Here is a 22,241-nt window from a genome sequence, read left to right on the forward strand (position 1 = left end):
AGAGGGTTCACTAGACAAGTTTTGATACTGCCTTTCAAAATGAAGAAATTCTTCTACAGGTGAGAAAAAACAGTAATCCATCTAAGAGCACCTGGGAATCCTCCAGCCCAGGGTGTTTCAACATCAGCAACAATGGCAAAAAATGCTCCAGTTTTGGACTCATCTTGTAAACTGTACTGCTGGCTTCTGCCCCAAGTTCCAATGGGGCAGCCTCCAGCCCCACCCCACTCCCTTGACAAGCAGGTGCTGTTAGCACTTGCCCTGCAAAGAGGCAGGAAGACACAGTCAAATGTTAGCACAGCACATTAACCAAACAACAGCTTATCTGAAGAAAAAGGTGGAAGGGCAGAGGTGTCCTGGAATTTGCCATTTGGACCTTGCTAGTCTAAGCCTTGTATCTGACGCAAAATGAGAAGGGGAACAGCAGTAGTCATGAGTAGGTATTGTCTTATCCTGTTACCTGCACCAGAGCACTGTGTTTGCATCCCTTCAAGGGACTCAATATATTCACTACCCAGCCATTCTGCATATGTCCTTCTCTCTCCTACTGGCACAATCTCAACAGCAGAATCCTTAAAGATCAGGTTTTTTCCATGAAAAGCTGATGAATCAAACATTTTAAATCCATTTCCATTGCTGCTATTTCCAAAGTAGTCCTGAAAACAATGCAAAATTGTCAGTATTTTGCACAATTAAGTACCACATTACTCTAGCAGATTAAACATTCATGCACAGGAGCAGAATCTCTCTCACACATTTGCTTGTAGAGGCTTTAGTAGATACAGAATTCTGCCACTGGCAATGCCAACAGCATTTGTGATTTTGAATTTTTTTGTTACTGCCTGGAAAAAGCTGTATTTTAAAGAACTTCTATCTAAATATTGTATAATAGATGGTTTGGCATCATAGGAGTTACAGAAATGACTGAAGCCTAGCTTTGAGATACTAAGTATTGCTTTTAAACTAGCTAACTTCAGTACTGACAGCAGCCAAGCATGGTCTGCCTAGATTTACCATGTGCATGGCTGCCCCATACCTATAACCAGCCATGTTCTTTTGCATTCCTAGGAAAATTCCAGGGCAGGAAAGTGTTAGCATGTACTCCATTTCTAGTAGATTTCAAAGTCATGCAGCCTGGGGCAACACTTTAAGCTCCAGGAAAATAACCACTGAAACCAGTAGCTGGGCTAAAAGTTGAAACCCCTTAGGCACCAGGATGGTTTTACTAGAATTACCTGGGTTGTCTTTACCTTCTGCCTCCCACACCAACAGCAGGGCACTGCACACTACATGCTGCCAGTCCCATGAAGCAGGGAACATAATATGGCAGTCTTCATCCTTGGTCTGTTAAGACCATGCATAACTCTCCCACAGAACAAACTGATTATGAATACCTGGGCTTTGTCCAGTAGTCCATACAGAGCAAAAATGTTGGTATCTGGGTGAACCATAATGGCCTGAGCAGGCACCTGAGCCAGGTGACACTCAGCAAACTGGGTGACTTCAGCACGTGCACCATTTGGACACAGTAACTGGAAATCACTGGAATTCAAGTCTCGGGCCCAGCTATCAGTATTTTTACCTGAAAGTAAAAAAGAAATTGGTTTTTGCCAGTCATTGAATGCTTTAGACCAAAATGTTCAAGAATAACTGAATTATAATAGAGAGATATGTAAGTACCATCTGTGTTCTCAAACACTGTCGAGTGTTTGACAAAGGCCACATCTCCAGAGTCCTCTGCCAGGCACCTGTAGGAAATGAGAGATAAAAATTCAATTCAAATCATCCCTGAATTCAAAGCAATGTGAATTTAGATATGTTTAGCATTCAATCCTGCAAACAAATGCACTGGACAAATGAAGCATCTTTAAAGGAGAAATACCCAGCACTTTTGCAAGGTATTAAAAAATACTGGGAATTCAGAATTTTAGGAGAGGAATACAACAGGATATATTTTTTTAATTAAAAATAATGAGAGACAGAAATATTAAATGAACAAAGAAGCAAAATATGTGCTACTGAGTGAAGTATCTACTAACAGCAGCTTTTGCTCCTTTTTAAACCACTTACAAAGTCACTTAAGACATTTTGAATAAAATCCTTTGCGTGTGTATAGCCATAGTTCAAATTCCACCTATGTACACACACACACACAACCTTTTTTCCCCACTTTTCTTTCCAAGTTAGAGTGCCCTTGGTGCTTATCCAGGCACTGTGCTTTTACAGCCCTGCACACTGAAGGCATCTATTTAATCTAACTGCAGTTAGATTAAGCAAACCAAGTTCAGTTTCCCCTAATTATCTGAAGCAGAAGTGGCCCAACATGCCAAGGGCACCCTAAAATTTCCTCCTCTCCTACAGGTGTGGCATCCCATTCCATAAGGTTTCAGGACCAAAGTGTAGAACAGCAGCACACCTTTAGCATCATTTGCTGTTTCCTGTGGTACACTGCAGTGTTGTCTAGCACAGGGAACAGGAGGCACTGCAGTTCCCTGAGCAGATCATAGAATGGTCTGGGTTGGAAGGGACCTCCAAAAGTCATCCAGTCCAAGCCCCTCTGCATTAAACAGGAGCATCCTCCACTAGATCAGGTTGCCCAGAGCCCTGATGAGCCTCACCTTGAATACTTCTAGGGATGAGGCCTCAACCACCTCCCTGGGCCATCCGTTGCAGTGTTCCACCACCCTCATGGTAAAGAACTTGTCCCTAACATGCTAACATTGCTGCTAGAACTGCACTATGAAGCCAACAGATAGAAGAAATGCATCACACTTGCTTCCGACGGCAAATAACACACAAACCAAATAAGCCTCAACTCAGTGAGCTGGGTGAGCTAAGCAAGATCTCGCTTTTCAGGTGTTGGGTACTGTGTGCTTGCAGGGGAGGCAATAGAGTTCAGTGGTGGTTTCTTGTAGTTTATTCTACAAGCATTTTCAAAACGAGTTTCCTAAAACAAGATGATAGGAAGCTGTAATTGTGCATGCTTTATGTCGTGAAAACGTGAGGGAAAGTTATTACTGCTAAGAGTAACCAAACCCATATGTATTTCTCATGCACCTGGTTTAGCATGAGTGCTTATAATCAAAGGTCTCAGCACCATGTTGCTGACAATGTCACACAGGTAATTGAGGACTCAGTAGCTGTTTGTTCACTGCATTCCCACTGCATCAGAAAAGGCTGTTCCAAACAGATTTTTCAGTACTCTGCAGAGTTTAATTTTCCCCAAGTGTGTGAAATTTACAATGTCAATGATCTCTCATAGGTTAGTCTGAAGCAGATAGGTTAGTCTGAAGATATTCAGAGCTAAAGAAATATGAAAATCTGAGGCTGTATTTTATGGTCATGTCAGTCACCTTCCACAACTCATTCTTCTTTCAGAGAGGATCACCTAAGCATCACAGCCAGACTAATCCGCCTACCTTGCAGAAGATTGTTACCCTCTATTTTTCACCTCAATTCTAACCTACCTTCACATACAGCCACCAATGAGTAAGGCTTCCCCTCCCTAGCCTGCCATGCTCAGCATGGACTCACAGCAGCTAAATACTGGCTACGGCTTGCTTGCGTCCCTGCTAAAGCTCCCAGCTGCTCAGAGTGGCAGACTGTCTGTCAAACTGGATTACAGGAAGCCTGGAAACTGATGACAACACACTTGGTCCTCACTAGGTAGGTGTCCATTGCTCTGCTAACAGAAGCAGGGACTTGGCTCATTGTCCTCTGGTTGGCTGCGAGCCAGCAGGTTGGCAAAAGGCTTTGCCATGATTTAATATAACACTTTATGACATACCTGGACTGCTGGAGAAATCTGGGGACACAATGTCACACTTGATGGCACATTCCATCCAACTCAAGCAGCAAGAACTGCTTTTTGCTGACTGGGATGGAGCAGAGTTCCTCCTTGCCTTTTGACAAGCTGACTAACAACCACAGATATTATTTACCTGAAGGCTCCATTGTAGCTGTAGTAACGTTCTTGGATACTTGCACTGCATTTGTGGTTTCCACTATCATCTCCAATACATAGCTGACAGAGTTTTGGTGAGCAATTGCCCTCCTGAGCTCCAGGTATGCAACTGGCAGAGAAAAACTCACTCACAGCTGGGAAAAGAAAGACAAACCAATATAATGACAGCAAGGCATAAGCTCTTCACAAGAAAAGTAGCTACACTGTCATGAAGTTATAACCACTGAGGTTTCAGAAGACCACTAAAAATGGAAGTTACAGCTGCTTTACTGAAATGAATAAATGACAAACTTTAAAACTTGGACAAATTGGCCATCAGTTGTCAGTGTGCTTTTGTGCCTTTGAAGGCCAAAGGCATACTGGTTATGTTAGTGGAGCAGTCAGAGGAAGTTGTTATTCTCCTCTGATATCTCGGCCAAATTTTGAGCCCCCAGTGTTAGAAAGACATTGATGTTCTAGAGCAAATATGGTGGAAGAATACTAGGATGCCAGAGGGCTGTAAACACAAAACATATTTGTCTGAGTACTGGGTTTGGGCAGCCTGGAGATAAGACAGCTAACTGTATGGCTGTCCTCATTTACAAAGTGGGCTGTTGTTTCAAGATGCTAGATTCAGATCCTTCTCAGAGATGCAGAGTGAAAGGATAAGAAGCAACAGACTGAAGTTACAAGAAGGAAAATTCTGATTAGATACAAGAAAAAAATTCTTTATACAAAGGCTGGTCAAACACTAGGACTGAAGTCCAGCAAGGTTGTGTGTAATGTCCATCCATCTCTGGACAGGGCCCTGGGCAATCTGTTCTAACTGGACCTGCTTTGAGCAATTGGTTGGACTAGATCGCCTCCGAAGATCCCTTCCAACTTAAATTAACCACTGGTTTTATGATAAAGGAAAGAAGGCAAGAATACTTCTGCGGTAGATGTAACATCCTCAGCGTGACCTCTCCACCAGTCTACTCTGGTGGCACACTTCAGAGTTTCAAATCACTACATTAAAAACACAACACCCCTTCACAGACAGACAAACTTAATATAGAACTATGAAATGTCTGAGCTACTTCTCTAATCAAAGGCTACAGTTACACTGTTAGTGTATTTTTGACATGCAGTCCTGCTGTCTTACCTTGCGGAATATCACAGTCTCTGGTCTTGATAACACCCCTCTTAATGAGCATGCCGATGGGGATGTTCCATCCAGCGGTTCGGCCCAGCCCCGTGTGGCAGGACTTCTTCCCTTTCAGGTCATGGATGGTGAAAGCATTGGATGGATTTCGTTTCACCACCACCACAGCATAGTATGCATTGCTGCTGTCATCCGCTTGCAGAAAGAACACAAAATGAGTTACAGCTTCCCTCAAGCATTCCTGCTGCTTACTGACCATCTACACATCCGTTATGCTTCCATCCTGCCAACATCAGCTGCAGCAACCATCAGCTGCTTGGGAATGATGAATGCACTTGTGGTTATTCTTCACAATGCTGCATTCCCTTATCACAGAATCACAGAATGTTAGGGGCTGGAAGGGACCTCAAAAGATCATCCAGTCCAACCCCCCTGCCAGACCAGGATCACCTAGAGCAGGTCACACAGGAATGCACTCAGGGAGGTTTGGAATGTCTCCAGAGAGGGAGACTCCACAACCCCCCAGGGCAGCCTGTTCCAGTGTTCTGTCACCCTCACCATGAAAAAATTTTTCCTCATTGTTTCCATGGAACTTCCTAGGCCTCAACTTCCACCGTTGCCCCTTGTGCTGTCATTGGGCATCACTGAGCAGAGTCTGGCTTCATCCTCTCAGCACGCACCCTTTACATATTTATAGACACGAATGAGGTCACCCCTTAGCCTCCTTCTCTCCAAGGTAAAAGAGCCCCAGCTCTCTCAGTCTCTCCTCATAAGGGAGATGCTTCATTCCCTTAATCATCTTTGTGGCTCTGCGCTGGACTCTTTCAAGCAGTTCCCTGAGGTCATTCTTGACCTGAGGGGCCCAGAACTAGACACAATATTCCAGCTGCAGCCTCACCAAGGCAGAGTAGAGGGGTAGGAGAACTTCTCGTGACCTACTAACCACAACCTTTTTTCTAATACACCCCAGGATGGCATTGACCTTCTTGGCCACAAGAGCACCAGTCTGTGTACTGGTACTGCTGTGCACTTGAGCTGAATCATCCAGAGATGAACCTGAAAGTGTTCTTGTTAACATCAGCTCTTAGAAATATATCCCCCCAAAAAACAACATTTGGGGGGCAGTAGTAACTTGATAAAACTACTTTAAGAAATTATTTTGATGGAAAAACTCAAACCTTTATTAAGGGTTCCATCAATTTTGCAGAACACTAAAGTTCTGATTTTGTGACACAAGGTCCACAAGTCCTCTTCTCATGAGTGACTTTGAAGCAGCCACACTGCCTGGAAGAATTGGTTTCAGACTGTACGATTTCTGTAGTTTTGCTAATGGTAAAAATACTTTGATTCTCTGAATACTTGGGTTTTGGGTTTTTTTTTTTTGTTTGTTTGATCATTGTGAATATTTCTTTTACAGAATTGAAAAGACAAATAAAGAGCTCAAGACTCAGAACTGCCAAAGACTCAGCCTGGTCCTGCAGCAGGACAGATAAAAGTTGCCAAGAGTTCACTGCAGGAACTCATCCCATACTTATTTCCTCCTCTATCCATGACATTAAGATGGTAATTCCCATTTCCTCTGAAAATAGCTTTCCCAGCAGGGCTAGGGACTGCACTTTTAGAGCTGTTGTCAAACAACCTGGAAAAAAAAGTCTGTATTTGTTTCCTGACCTTCTTACCAGAGTAACTTTCTCCAGCAGCTGGTACAAGGCCATATGTCTTCCCAGCTGTGTAAATATCAGCTCCACCCAGAACTACAGCATGAATTTCCTTTTTCTGAAAAAAAGAATAATAAACTTTAGGATTTATGTGAGAAAAAACCAAAACAGAACAGCAAATACCTTCCTTCTTACAATGATGACACTTCTAGCATGATGCCCGTTTCATCTCAAAGGGCAAGTCTGACAGCAAAAGAGCAATATGGAGCCCTGCAGAACCCTCCCCAAACACCATCAGTGAAATGAGGACAGGAGTTGTCACACGCACAGGCTTGAGCTAGATGGGCAACAACTCCCTCATCACAGCTGAAGATCATCATGATTCAGGCCCATCTATACCATGCGAGCTACAGGCCACTGTAAAACCCACTATTCCTGCTGGGCACCTAAATGTGTGTATCTCTGATCCTACCTCCCCAGCAGACAGCAGCTTCTGCTAATTTGGTTTACTGCACAAGGATTGTAGCAGCCTACCTGGATCAGCTCCATGCACTCTTCCTTTGTCTTGGCTGAAATACACTGAATTGTTGGGCTCAAATTCTTTTGCTTAAAGGCAACGGCCATTTCCCCACATTTCCAAATCTCCTCAGTGGACACAACACACCAGTTCAGGCTTTCTGGCAATGCTGCACAAAATGAGAAAGTAAACACCAAGTTTGCTTTCTCTGCAATAGACAAGGAGGGATACACACTGCCCTCTGTCACATATGTACCATCCACATTATTAAAAATGTTTACTCTAGGGTTTCTCACCACCTCTCTAGCTCAGACTGACACCTGACTAACAACCACAGAGCTCTCCAGATCAGCAGTATGTCCACACTGCAAATCCATCAATAGCAAAGGAACAAGAACTCCTATAATTGCTGGCCATTGAGCACAGCCACAATGCGTCATCTGAGGGCAGCAAAACACCACCCTGAACCCAGGCTTCCTCCCACCTGACAGTCACTGAGCAACACCCAAAAACGTCTAGGAGGTAGGGGGCTTTTGTCACAGCACAGAACACGTCTGGGAGGTTCAGTTGCCATTAAGCTTCTTAAGGCAGAGGTTCTTACAATCTGTGTTTCACACCTAGTAATTTCTGCATTCTTTCAATAGTAGAAGGCACAATATAGAGCAGTGAGAGTTTCCTCAGATTCCTGGAAAAAATTCTCTGCTAGGAATCCATTCATCCATCCATCCCTTAGAGACTACCTGAGGATTTACCCAGCAACACGTTACTACTTCTCCTCATTGGCAGGTAAGAAATTCAAGTCTCAGGTAGCAGCAGCAGCAGCTTACCAGAGGAATGTCTCACATACAGCAGGAGTGGTAGAAAATGCCTGCATCTTATTACACAAAGTGTGCCAATGTGCACAAGACAATATTCAGCAACATGGTACTGGATTTAGGCCAAAAAGTGACCTTCTCCATGCTGAAAGCTTAGACTGGCATCTTGCCATAACCTCCAAGAATCAGGAGGAAACAAAGGTGAAAAAAAGTTGGTCTTTGTTGTCATCTACTTTCTTTCATGGTTAAGAATAGGAATCTAGAGACTACTTACTGCTGGGGTCACAGCTCAGGGCTTGCATGACACGAAGGTATTCCTCACCCAGCCATGCCTGGTAATTCTGGGCAGTGATTGCAACAAGCTCTGTGGTGGAGTCTCTGAACAGAAGATTCTGGGCACCGTAGGCTGCAGAGTCAAACATCTGAAACTTGGTACCTACCCCATTAAACCTTTGCTGTAATGTCAATGAAAGAAAAAAAACGCACCTGTCACACATCCCTCCAGCTGGGATGGGTGACAGCCTGCACAGCCCTCCGACCCCAAGGAGCTGAAGGCACCCACACATCCTGGCTTCAATCAGCTAGGTGAGCGGGAGCACTCCTCTGAAATACAACACAGAAACGAAAACGCAGTGTCCTACCTGTCCCTGGTTCAGGAGCTGGAAGACAACAGCCCCGTCGGTGTCAGGCCGCACCAGCACAGCACGAGCTGGGACCCTGGCCAGGTGGCAGCGTCTCCACTCCGTCACAGCAGCTCTGGTGCCGTCACGGCACAGAAGCTCGAAGTCCTGGGAGCGAAGCCGCCGGGCCCACGAAGAAAGACTTCTTCCTGAGATCAGACAGGACATGCTTATGGAACACACACGCTGATGCTTCTGCCTCCATGAGTTCTCCAAGCATCACAGGCACATGTGGATCAGAACACACATCTGAGCATCTCTGAACTACTGCTGGATGCACAACCTATCTCAGTCCTTCGGTCTTGTATTTCTGATAAGACGATCGACTGCTTCACGCTTGCAAGACAATACTGAACTGTACTTGGGTCTGCAGTACCCCAAGTCTTGCATCACATGCAACTTTTGGGTTTGTTTTTTCCCCCCTGTAAATTATAGTCAGACAGGCCCATGATATTAAAGCAATGTTATGCTCAAGGGGCCAGACAGGACAGGCCACATCTTGTTAACCTTCTGCTGCTAGACTTTGTTAAAATCCCTCAGTGGGCAGCCCAGCTCTGTATGAAACAGTTTAGAGCTGTTTAAGCTCTCTGCTGAAGAAGCTTAAGAGTCTACTTCTAATCTTTACTGAAACTATCAAATATTAAAAAAGTCAAAAGAAAATCATCTGGACACCTCTATCTCCTGATGCATACAGCTGTGGATACATCTGGGTTTGCTGTCAATCGTGCAATAGAATCATAGAATTGTTTTGGTTGGGAAAGACCTCTGAGATCATCGAGTCCATCTATTGACCATAAAACCATGTCCCAGAGTGCCATGTCCACATGGTTTATTGAACATCTCCAGGGACGGTGACTCCACCACCTCCCTGGGCAGCCTGTTCCAATGTCTGACCACTCTCAGGAAAGACATTTTTACTAACATCTAATCTAAACCTCCCCTGGCACAACTTGAGGCCATTTCATCTTGTCTTATCATTTGTTACTAGGGAGAAAAGACCAACCCCCATTCTCGCTCTGATCTCCTTTCAGGTAGCTGTAGAGAGCAATGAGGTCTCCCCTCAGGCTCCTGTTCTCCAGACTGAACAATCCCAGTTCCCTCAGCTGCTCTCCTAAGACCTGTCCTCCAGGCCCTTCAGCAGCTTCACTGCCCTTCTCTGGACATGCTCCAGCAAGGCATGAGGAATTAGACATTTTTTGCTGATTTCACAATTGAAAATAAATGAAACATTTGACATTCTACTGTCATTGCAGACACAGTACTTCAGATCTTGCAGCCACTACTCATCAAGCTTCTGGATGACTCACCATCTGTGTTTTCAGGCACTGTGCTGTGCTTCACAAAAGCAACTTCTCCAGCACGTTCAGCCAAACACCTAAGAGATACAAATCCAGCACAAGGATGGGTTACAAAGCACAGCCCCCATGCACTGGACACTGCCAGCTGACAGCCAGAGGGCTGTGTGCTATGTTTCATCAGCCACAGACACTGACCTATTTCCTCCTGCTAGAGTTTTGCTCAAGGCACAGACTAGTGGCTGTTAGAGCATGAAGTAAACTATCACTGTCATTTGGTGAGCATGGACAATGTGTTCAGTGCTGCCTGGGACAAACACCATGACCTTCTTTGTCCAGGAGAGATCTCTGTCTAAGGCAGTCACAGAATCCTCTGGGGAATACACAGACAGAAGGAAGTGTTTCACAGGAGCAAATTCTGCCCTTGCAGAACAACTCAGGGACTGGGAGCTGCAACACAGCACACAGATGGGAGAAGGAAAATACAGGAAAGATTGGTGTGCAAAAAAAGGAGGGCAAAGCAACTCAGTAGTTCAGTGCAGCTTGAGGTGGGATGACTGAAACAGCTGAGTAGGGTAGCAGTTCAGCTCTCAGACTCCAGAGGTCATCAGGTTTTACTGGGAAAGACACAGCCTGCTGAAATAAACATTCAGACTTGTGTCAACAGCTGCCAGACAGAGCAAACAGCTGTGGGATGTCCCTGCCCAGCATAAGTGCTAAATATCCATTTTGGTTTTAATCTCTGAAACAGTGGGGTTAGAACTACCTTTTTTTCCAGTGTCTAGGTTTAAAGCATGGTTGTCCTAACACAACACCAGACTTTCTAACAACAAAGTAGGAGATCTCTGGCTTCAATTTCCTGTCAGTAAGGCTTGAGCATGATGGCTATGGATAGAAAACAGTGAAAGAAATTACCTGAAAGCCCCACTGTAGTCATAGTACTGCTCCTGGGAACTGCGTTCACACTTCTTCTGCCCAGTCAAATCCCCTTTACAGAGCTGACAGAGGGATTTGGGATAGTTGATGCCATTTGCTCCAGGAACACAGCTTGCACTGAAATAGTCACTTACAGCTAAATATGAAAGGAGAAATTCTTAGCAATTAATAAACCAATCCTAGAATCTCATTTTAACACAGCTACACAGTACATGTCTAAAAGCATTTAGAAGGGATAAATCAGTTTGTTCTGAAAAGATGGTTTCCAAGCTTAAAAAGTAAAAAACAACTGCAGTCTTCATCAGACCTACATCAGGTTTATTCTGTCTTACAAGGAAGGACTAAAACAACAGTTAGAACCACACGTCTGTCGACATGCAGGGTCCCAAGACCATATGGAAAGCCCTTGCTGAAGAACAGCTCTTCACCCTGTAACTCTTACACAGGATCACAGAATGTTAGGAGTTGGAAGGGATCTCTAGAGATCATCCAAGTCCAGCCCCACTGCCAAAGCAGGATCACACAGGGCAGGCCACACAGGAACGCATTTCAGGTGGGTTTTGAAAGTCTCTAGAGCAGGAGACTTCACAGCCTCTCTGAGCAGCCTGTTCCAGAGCTCCACCACCCTCACCCTAAAGAAGTGTCTCCTCATGTTGAGGTGGAACCTCCTGTGTTCCGTATTTCCTCATCCTATCACTGGGCACCACTGAGAAGAGCCTGGCCTCTTCATCTTGACACCCACCCCTGAGATATTTCTAGACCTTGATAAGATCCCCTCTCAGCCTTCTCTTCTTTTTTCTTTCTTACCTTTTGGGAGGTCACATCCCATTGCTGCCAGATGGCCACTGTCAATTAGATAACCTACTGGCACATCCCAGCCTGCAGTTCTGTTGATGCCTGTGTGACATGAAGTGACATTCTTCAAGCTGTTGATGGTGATGCTGGAGTCCTTCCTTACCACAGCCACGGCGTAATAGGAAGCTCCAAACTCTGCAGCATGGGTAGAAAGAGAAGCAAGTAGCCTCACAGCAGCACTACAGGGAGACACACTGATTTGTGGCTCCCCTACCCACCAGCAAGTCACATTGTTCACATCCTTGGTGAGAACCTGCTGATGGTGAGTGAATAGCTTTCAGTATCTTCTCAATGTGAAATGACTTAGTTAAAGGCCACCAGCAATCGGCAATAACATTGAAGGTCATGGGATGAAAAACATCCAAAGTTTCCTTACAAGAAGGAATTTTATATTGGTTAGTTAGAATAATAGAATTAATGACAAAAAAAATATTCCCCAGTTGCCTACTAATTTATCTGCATTTTGACACAGCACAGCAAGTGGATGTCACCAGAGCATCTCAGTTGATTTTATTCTCTTTTACAGTTTGATACAACTCAGAAGTCAAGACTTCAGGGTCAGAAACAGCCATAAGGTCATTCAACCTGACTTTGTTCAGGTCAGAAATCACTAAATTTCATTCACTTCTCTCTGATTTCAGTTCAGAACCTGACTAAGGAAGATAGGCAGCCTCTGAATCACGAAGCCCATGTGGTTTTGAGAAACTGAAGTACAGTTCACATACCCAGGGTCATGCTGTGGTTAATGGGACCTCTGTGTGTAGTCGTGGTAGGGTGTGTGCTGCGGTAGGCTATCCCAGTCCTTGTGGACTGAGCCTAAGAGGCACTTCTGAGGATGCCTTGTCCAGATCACACCAAGACCCAGCAGCAAACTAAACCCAGCTCCATCTCACAACAGAGTGGTGGGACATCACTGCCTGCAGGCTGCTTCCTGTGATGGTTTTAAGACTGTCTTTAATTTTTCTTCACAAAGTTTGACCAGAGAAAGTGAAAGAACGTAAATAAATCACTATTGGGTGTAAGAAAGCAAAATAATGATTATTCTAAACACTTCCACTGGAGAGATAGAAATGTTTAAGTATCTCTACTCAAAACAAAGTGTCTCAGTCTCAGCTTGCTCGGCTTCTGTCTGCCTGCCTCTTCTTTCCTGGCTGAAGATAACACACCTGCATACTGACCTTGACAAGAGAAATCTAACAGCCTCTCTGCTTCTTGACTCTCTGCCTTCTGCCAGAAGGGTCTGGGGAGGGAAGGCCCCTTGGGGAAAGGCCCCTTGGGGAAGAAGCATAGCCCCTCCAGGGGAGGGGGAAGCCAGGGGGCTTGGTTGTGCTTTCCTGTTGACTGTACATATTTGTAAATGTTGTGAATAGTGTCTATTTGTACATATTCATGGCATTTCATCATAGATTGTAGATTTGCTTGTAAATACAGCTTGCATTTGCTTCCAGACTGAGCTAGCCTGGTTATTGTCGGTGTGGGAGGAGGTTTTCAGCTCTCACACTGTTACACTTCCATAGCTGTTCCATCCCTGGAATCTGAGTCTCTCAGAGTTACAGGAGACATCTTCCAGCTCTGAACTAGACAAACATGTTGATCCTGAGCCCTTAGTCAGGATGACTGGATTACTCTCTCTGTCCTGAAAGAAACTCAAAGCTTAAGGACACCCAGATAAGGAGCAGAATGTATCACTTCCTTCCTTCCAGGAGGTAATCCTATACACCATTAAACCAAAAAGCTAATTGTTCTGATTTATGGGATTGAGACAGAGGCCTAATAACAACTTATGCTTTGCAATTCATTGATTTATCTGCAAAGCATGGAACCAAGAAGACACTTAGCAGTGAGACAGTAAACAAAAAACCCCAACAAAGCCAAACAAACCAAACCCCAACAAACATTCTGTTACAGGCAGGAACACCCAAAAAGGAACCTGACCATTACCTAGTATTTAGAGTCTTCAGGAAAGGGAGCCAAAATAAAATGAAAACAGCAAAAATACATAAGAAAAACCTTGCATGAGGTGGTCTAAAAGTTATTTAATCAGAACATACCTTGATCATATACTTCTCCAACCACAGGTTTCAGACCATGCTCTTTTCCAGCCTGGTAAATCAAACGGCCATCCAGTGCCACTGCATCTGCCAAATCATCCTGTGCAGACACAAGGGCAGAACACACACTGAAGCTTAATTATCAGGATCTCTGAACAGCCAGAGGCAGAGTACCCAGGAATTTAAGAGAAGAGGCCCATTCATGTATCTTTCTCCAAAAACTTCTTTTAAGGGCACTCAAATTTCTGAAGAACAATTACCAAGTGGGACTTCAGAACTTCACAACTGCCCTCCTTCAGGAATGATGCAGAAGACAGCCCTGGCCCACGATGGCTCCACTAGCCTTCACAGTCCAGAGATATCTTCATAGTCCAAAGAAATCTCAGAAAAAGATCCTGCAGCTCTGTCATTAATCTTGAGGCCCACCCATCTGAGTTCCATTCATCTCTATACCTACTGCCCCAAAGCTTGAAGATTTAAACAAGTAAATAGATTTTTGAGATTGTACACACATAGTCTGACGTGATGTCCTCTGAATGCCTCAGTGGACTCAGAAAGCAACCTTAATCATACTGGCTTGTACCTCAGTAGACACAGCCACACATCTGGGGAGAGGGGCAGCAGATGTCAGAGAATTTCAGAGAAGGAAAGCACCTAAAAAGCCTCTCCAAGGTGGGGGAACACAAACGTGGGGCATTCACTGCTGGGAAGGTGTCCAACAACGTATCTTTTGGACCGACTGTGACACCAAGCTGGCTGGAATCCTGCTACAGCTGCAAGATTGCCCTGGATAGCACAGGATTGCAATTCCCACAGCAGCAAGAACTGGCAAACTGCTATCTGCACCCTGATCAGCTGAACCTGGCTCTCATTGTGTACTGAACCTGGTGGAACCCTGGAGATGGCATCTCACACAGCAACAAGACACTGCTGAGAAGATATGCAGCAGCTTGACAATTTGCATTTCTAAGCCAACTCCAGGTTTCTTATCAAAGTTTGCTTAACCTCTGGCTCGGCACTGGAATGGATAATTGAGTTCACCCATCTCATGGCAGTTTGCTGAGCACTGGTTGGGTTACACTGCCTGGTGTTCCACAGCCATTTCCTACAGGCTGAGCCACATGAAAAGCTTGAACATTTTGTAAGGGATCACATGAGACCAGAGGTGATGCATTGCTGTTGATACCTAAATCAGATTTGAAGTTGCTGTGTAATTTAAGTATTTTACTTATTTGGCTCAAGAGAGAAAAATTATATCCAATAATTAGCTGGACCAATAGATGCCCCAAGAGTTGCTTCTCATGAATGGGAGCTGAACAAAACTTTAGGGGAACCTGGAGAGGAATCAAGGTTGTGATATATTTGCATCTTAAAGAACGTGCACAATCTTTACTGGAATAACCAGATCTGGTGTTCCAGTGGTGAGAGAGCCAGAGCACAGGATGACAGTTTAGAAATCAAACACAGCTGGGTGTTCAGAAGGGACACCTGACAGTGAGAGGAAGAGGAGACTGGAGTTAAAAGGACCTCACTCTCAAGGAGAACAAAATGACCCTCTAGGACTGGTGGTGGACAGGAAACAGAGCAGATAAAATGGAAAGGGCTGGACATGGAGGACAAGGACTGTATTACATGGACATATTCCCACATGAGATAGCACTTTCTGATTTGAAAGCTGAACCTTTGAGCTCTGTTTAGGAGAAGAACCTCCCATCAACAGCTTGTGTATACCTGACAGCGTATAAACCACAAAACAAGACAGAAAAACTCATTGAATGGCTAAGGAACCTTAGAGATCATCTGCTACCACCTCCCCGCCATGGGCAGGGACACCTCTCAAGTAGACTGAACTGCTCAAGGCCTCATCCAAATTGACTCAGAGAGACCCTCAGGGAGGCATCCACAAGCTCCTTGGGCAACCTATTCCAGAGTCTCACCACCCTTGTACTGAAGAACTTCTTAAGCTCCAGTCTAACTCTGCTCTCCCTCAGCCTCAAACCATTTCCCCTTATCCTGTCTCTAGACACTATCATGAAAAGTCCCTCTGCAGCCTTCCTGCAGGATTCCTTTAGGTATTGGAAGGCAGCTCTAAGGTCACTCTGGAGCCTTCTCTTCTCCAGACTGAACAGCCCCAGTACCCTAAAGCCTATCCTCATAGCAGAGGTATTCCAACCCTTTGATCATCTTTGTGGCCTCCTCTGGACTCGTGCCAACAGCTCTGTGTCCTCCTTGTGATGGGGACACCAGAACTGGAGGCAGCATTGGAGGTGAGGTCTCAGCAAAGCAGAGTCAAGGGGCAGAATCTCTTGCCCTGCTGGTGACACTCCTCTGGCTGCAGCCCAGCAAGCAGCTCTGTGCTGGGCTGCAGGAGGGCACTGCTGGCCATTGGGGAGCTGCTCATCAACCAACACTCCTAAGTCTCTTTCTTCAGAGCTACTCTCAACCCAGCCTGTTTTTGTGCCTGGGGTTGGCCTGACCCAGATGCAGGACCTTGCACTTTGAGTTGTTGAACGTCATGCAGTTGGCACTGGCCCACTTCACATGCTTGTCAAGATCCTTCTGGATGGCATCCCTGCCCTCAAGGGTACCACAGCTTGGTGTGGTATTTAATGTGAAGTACTTCACAGGCTACAGACCTCCCCTTTAAATGCATACAGTCACTGCTGAGGGGACAAATCAGCAACAGGCTGGGTATTCTTTTTATTCCATTTTTCTAGCAAACATTTACTAACACATTTAGAGAAGCTAAGGATTTTTCCATGTTTGATTTTTTTTTAAGTCTGTATGCAGATGGTAATACCTTGTTAATTATTTTCAGAGGGATTTAATTTCTGTGTGTCACAGCACTTGAGAATTACCTACAGAGGTGTTTAAAGACCTGCTGAAGAACAGCTCTGGGTCACATTTAAATATTAAACTAGGGATCCTGACAACATTTAACATGTCTCAATTTTTAAATACCTCCAAAGAAAAAGAGCTTTTCCTTTATCCATCTGCTAACACACTCACAGGACTAAGTCCAAGTTACATAGTGTTATAAACCAGCAGATCTCTGCTTCCTCAGGCATTGCATCCCACTCCCTTTTTGGCCTCAAAGGGCAGAGTTCAGTGCAGATGTGGACTTGGGGGTTCCAAACAGACCTGCACAGCTTAAACATCTAGTAGATTATTAGCACAAGAAAAACGAGGTCTCAAGGACAAAGCCTTGTCTTGGAGTGAAGATTCATTCAGTCAGAAAGCTACTCACTGATGCTACCTGCCTGCAGGTCTCTGAGTCCAGCTCATCAAGTTTTATAGGAATCCCAGGCTTTAGGCAGGTGCCTGCTGCTTGCAGTGGCTTACAAATGCAGCTCTGCATGCAGGCTGTTCAGAAACACTCATCAGCCTTTTTAATAACCTGCTCTGCAGAGTCTTAACAGCTCCCTCTGTGGGGTGCAGCCATCAGCCAAGCAGTTCTAGGAAGATCTGACACTAGAAATTATTTCCTGTCTAATCCAAGGTAAGATCCATGTATGTATTGGTATCTGCTCCCCACATTCTTCAGTACAGCCTTGATTCCCTTGCTCAAGAGCAGTGTTTACCAGGAGGCAGAGCAGCAGTTCTAGCAGACAACCCTTCAGCTTCTGTTGACAAAAAAATTACAAGATCCCAATTTCTGAAACCTGTTCCTTTTTTCTGGCCACACAACCACCTTCCTCATCTCCCTTCAACTGCTCTGCCAGGCCTCATTTCCTGTCTTTGACAGGCTGCATCCCCTTGACCAAACCCTGATTTCTGGGCATGTCTACCAAGGATACAAAAATAATATTTAGGAACAGAGCCAGCCATCCTCCCCTTCCCCCACACACTCTGCCAGTGAAGACAACAATGATTACCTGCCTCCACATTTCCTCCAGTCTGCTGCCTCCCACCACCTCCCCTCTTAGAGAGGGGGAAATTTTCCATAGGAAATTTTGCAAAGCCACATGTTTACAGTGGTTAAAACCTGCCCCAGAGCCATGCTCCTTTTGGAAACTGGGAACACTCTGGGCAGATGAATTAACAGAGCTGGGCCTGCATGCCCTTTGCTCACCCTGCTTGCTGCTTTGTCCTGCTTCAGTACTGGGAGATGTGATTTGGCTTCACACTCATCTCATCTGTATATACAGCAATTTCCACCACGGGACACTAAATTGGAAATTTGATCCAGGGTTTATTAAAATACAATCTACTTAGAGGCTCAGCAGCACAGTTTTAACTGCTGTCTGCATCTTACAGCTCCATCCCTTCTTAAATATCTGCTAAATAAATCTGACACAATTCCCAAATCAAAGATTAGCATTTGGAAGGACATATTTAAGACTTCGACCGCATTCCTAATGACAGGCCAGATGTGACCAGCCAAACAGATGACACAGGGTCATTCTGATGTTCAGGTTCATATCTGTACCTTTATGTCTTTTATCAAAAACATACAGACTTCAATTTTTCAGACCTGAATGCTAGGAAGCATATGGACAGCTGCCAGGATCAGCAGACACTCCCTGCAGAGTGTGGACATCACCACTGCATTATTATTATCAGGCACGTGGGGAAATGAAATCTATGACACTGCTGTCACTCACGACTCACCTTGATCATTTGGGTACAGTTAGCAGCTGACCCTCCCTTTGTGCACTCCAGAGGGGGAAGGATGCCAACCCCACCAAAGGCCTTCCTCATGTCACTACACTTGGAAAATTCCTGCTCAGAGACAGTGCACCATCGGACACGTTCCAGGCTGAGAGCTGCAAACAACACCGAGAGAAAATATTACACAACACATCAGGGCCTTTGTAACAGACCTTCATATTTAAAAGTTCCCAAAGATTCAACCTTTAATTCCATTCCTCTCCCCAAACCACAAAGGAATCAAGGCTCATTCGACAGTGAGGCTTTACAGATGCTTCGCACTTGCATTCAGATAAGACAAACATCCAAGCTTTCGGGGCTGGCAACAGGATCCATGCTAACCTCATTAAGTTCAACAAAGTTCAGTGCAAGGTCCTGCACTTGGGTCAGGGGAACCTCAAGCACAGATACAGTCTAGGCATTTGGTAGATGGAGAGCAGCCCTGCAGAGGATGACCTGGGGGTATTGGTGGACAAAAAAACTGAACACAAGCCAGTAAGGTGCACTCGTAGCCCCAAATGCCCATCTCATCCTGGGCTGCACCAAAAGAAGTGTGGCCAGCAGGATGAGAGATATGATTCACCCCTTCTATTCTGCTCTCATGAGACCCCATTTGGAGCACTCTGTCCAACTCTGACACACAGATCTGCTTGAGTGGGTCCAGAGGAGAGCCATGAAGATCACCTCCCCTCTGAGGACAGGCTGAGAGAGCTGGGGCTGTTCAGCCTGGAGGAAGTTCCAGGGAGAGCTTTATAGTAACCTTCTAGTAGTTACAGAGGGCCTACAGAAAAGCTGGGAAGGGACTTTCATCAAGGATGAGGGGTAATGGTTTTGAACTGAAAGAGGGTAGATATAGATTAGACATATGGGAGAAATTCTTCAGGGTAAAGGTGGTGAGACACTAGAACAGGGTGCCCTGAGAAGCTGAGGATGCCCTCTCTCTAGAAACATTCAAAGCCAGGTTAGATGGGGCTTTGAGCAACCTGGTCTAACAGAAGGTGTTCCTGCCAATGACAGGACTGGAACTAGGTTATCTTTAATGTTGCTTCCAACCCAAACCGTTCTAAGCTTATTTGAAATGATACACTGCAAAACCAAAGAGGCTGTACAAAGACAACTCTGTCTCAGGCATTCCCAGTCAGTACCTGGAGTCCTGCCTCAGCTCTCTTTGGTCTAAAGGAAAAAAACAATCTTCAGTGCTCAGGAGTCTTGCCACTAGGCTTGTTATGAAAACTAGAAAAGTAAACCTGCCCCTTCAAAACACTCTTTCATAAGAGGTCATTTCCAGTCAGGAAAAGAGGAGGGTGGGTCCATGAATGAAAAGATTGAAGTTCAGCAGAGGAGATTGCATTAATCAGTGAAGAAAGGTGTCTTTCAGCAGGCCCAACCGCTGCTAAGCACCGAAGCTGCAAACACTTTGTTGCTTTGGTAAGGCAATGTCATCATGAGCAAAGGGTGCAGCTGTACTTACAGTGCCCCTGCAAGCATGGCTTATGCTGATAAACCACCACAGACAATTTTTGTAAGCAGAGGGCACCACACTCCATTGCTTTCCTACAATTTAAATGTTTAAGTTGTGACACTTCTGTAAGTTATTTATCCTGTGGTTTTCTAAAAACTCTACCTGGCTCTTTACTTTCCCACCACTGTCACGCAGTGTAGACACCACATCCAACTTGGCAAGTTCAAATGACTCCACTGGTGCTCAAGAGTAGCCATGCACCACATTTTCTGACTCAGTGACTGCAGACTAAACAGGACTGGTGATACCACACTGCTTGTTTTGCACCCAATAATGAATCAGAGGCTTGGGCTTGTTGTTTCACTGCAACTCAGAGCCAACTCTGCTGCTGTCAACAAACATGAAGTCAGACTTGGAAAGCTTACAGGAAGTTTTTATGGCAGCATGTGGTAGCAGAGAGAGAAACAACTGCCCATGTCTGAGATGCAGGAAATCTGAAAATCAAGATGGTTAGAAGCACAACAGAGCCATGGTAAAAAGGCACTTCATGGAAGCTTAACCTTTACCTCATTTACCTTGGTGAAATTTTCACCATTGATTTATTGGGGCAAGAGGAAGAATCAAGGTTTTAACTGATAAACAGGCTTGAGTTTTAGATCTGGTAAACACAAGCAAGAGGAAATTAAACTGGGGTGTCAGCAGCACAGTATGCATGGCTAAGTGCCACTCTTCAGCCTCAGCATTCTGATTGTCAATTGAAAGACACAGGAGAAAAATGCATGAACTGTATGAAGAAATCATTAGCCATATAGACCTGAAACAAAGCTCATTTGGCTCTGCATTTCAGCCAAAATGGTGACCCAGCATGAATCTCTTGGATTTTTTCTCCCTCTTCTGAAAGTGGCAATTAATTTGTCCCTTCCCAAACTGAACTGTGTTACAGGAAGTGGAAAAAAAGTAAAGCCAGATCCTGGGCAACGTGCCATTTCCTTCCTTAGAAGTAACCCATCTGAAGGGGGCTTGAGCATGCACAAGGTCTGTAGTTAGATTCTCTTCCTAATGCCAACCAAGTACACCTTAAACAGCAGGTTAGTCTCTGAACCCAAGTTCATTTACAATTTTCTTGTTTCTGCCTGGCAACTTCCATTTGAAATCAGGTCCCAAACACACATCCAGCTTCATCCCTGGCATACATGCAATTCACACCTGCTGAAAGCAGCAGTACCACATTGTGCAACAAACAGCAAATGGCTGTTAGTACTCTCTTAGGGGTTTTCAATAGGCATGATGGAATAAAAATAAAGACAAACTAGGTTAATTTCTTTGGGGAGAACTGTGCAGTGCTTCAGCAACAGCATCCACACCTCTGGTGAAATTCAAAGCAAAAAGAGAAAGGCAACATGTGGCACAGAGCATGATCAATGGAATAAGGCAAATATTTCTCTTTTGACAAAGAAAGGGTCAGAGAACTGCTCACACTTGTGAGGAACAAGACACCACTGGACCAAAAGCAGATCCAGTGCTGAGGAAAGACAGCATCTGACACCAATGAATCAAGACATACAAGGTGTTCAATACAGCTTTTTCTTTCTACTCCTCCTCTATTTTTTTCAGTTTTCTCTTTTCCTTGCCATATGAGATTGGTTCTGAAATGGTTTTTGCTTCCCTCTGTTTTCTCATATCACATGGAAGTCAACCTCAAAGACACCACACCATAGCAAAAGTGTTTGGAGGGCACTTACCAACATGACAGAAGAGAAGACAGAAGACGTTTCTGGAGCTCTTCATGGTGAAAACCTTGGGATTTGTGCTTTTCTGGCCTTCAGAATCCCTAGGGATCAGGTTTTCTGCAAATGTGCTCTCCTCAGCCTGCTCTTGGGTAAAGATCAGCAGCATTCAACTGCAGGTGCACTTTGTTCAATGCTTTAGCTTGCTTACCTTGGCACACGGCACCTCATCATGATTATGAGGTAAAAAAAGCCTACCTCTCTTCACACTGCCTCTCCACTTGCAAAAAAATGCAGACTGGGAAATTGCAAAACATCTGAGGCACCAATGAGGTTGTTACTGTTGCAGCACCACCTAAAGCCTTAAACAAACAGCTGCACACAGTCTGCATGGGGTAAAAGGAGGGCAGCACAAGGAAATGCTCATTTTCAGTACGAGTTCTGTCTATTCCCTATGCGTTGGGTCTGAGGAAGCAAAAGTAGATTCAAGATAAGCACTTCATCTGAC

General features: G+C 44.8%; 1 protein-coding gene across 1 annotated transcript; it reads right to left on the reverse strand.

Moving 5' to 3' along the window:
* Window positions 1-380: 380 nt before the first annotated feature.
* Window positions 381-21,794, reverse strand: MELTF (melanotransferrin). Its single transcript, XM_054386148.1, has 15 exons — window positions 21,749-21,794; window positions 18,506-18,660; window positions 13,895-13,994; window positions 11,796-11,978; window positions 10,968-11,124; window positions 10,065-10,132; window positions 8,719-8,906; window positions 8,352-8,532; window positions 7,280-7,431; window positions 6,767-6,863; window positions 5,088-5,282; window positions 3,942-4,098; window positions 1,681-1,748; window positions 1,395-1,582; window positions 381-656 (listed from the first exon to the last, which is right to left on the reverse strand). Exons 1-15 carry the CDS (start codon window positions 21,792-21,794, stop codon window positions 381-383), a joined length of 2,211 nt encoding a protein of 736 aa, XP_054242123.1.
* Window positions 21,795-22,241: the final 447 nt, after the last annotated feature.

Source organism: Indicator indicator, chromosome 13 (assembly GCF_027791375.1).
Source record: "Indicator indicator isolate 239-I01 chromosome 13, UM_Iind_1.1, whole genome shotgun sequence".
Classification (NCBI taxonomy): Eukaryota; Metazoa; Chordata; class Aves; order Piciformes; family Indicatoridae; genus Indicator; species Indicator indicator.

Bases quoted from the DNA above. Each gene is read 5' to 3' on its own strand.
- MELTF (XM_054386148.1), bottom strand. From the start codon at position 21,794: ATGAAGAGCTCCAGAAACGTCTTCTGTCTTCTCTTCTGTCATGTTG. The intron at 13,995-18,505 runs GTGAGTCGTGAG...GTGTCTGCACAG, and splicing joins ACTGTACCCAAATGATCAAG to GATGATTTGGCAGATGCAGT. The intron at 11,125-11,795 runs GTAAGAAAGAAA...TTTCATATTTAG, and splicing joins GGGATGTGACCTCCCAAAAG to CTGTAAGTGACTATTTCAGT.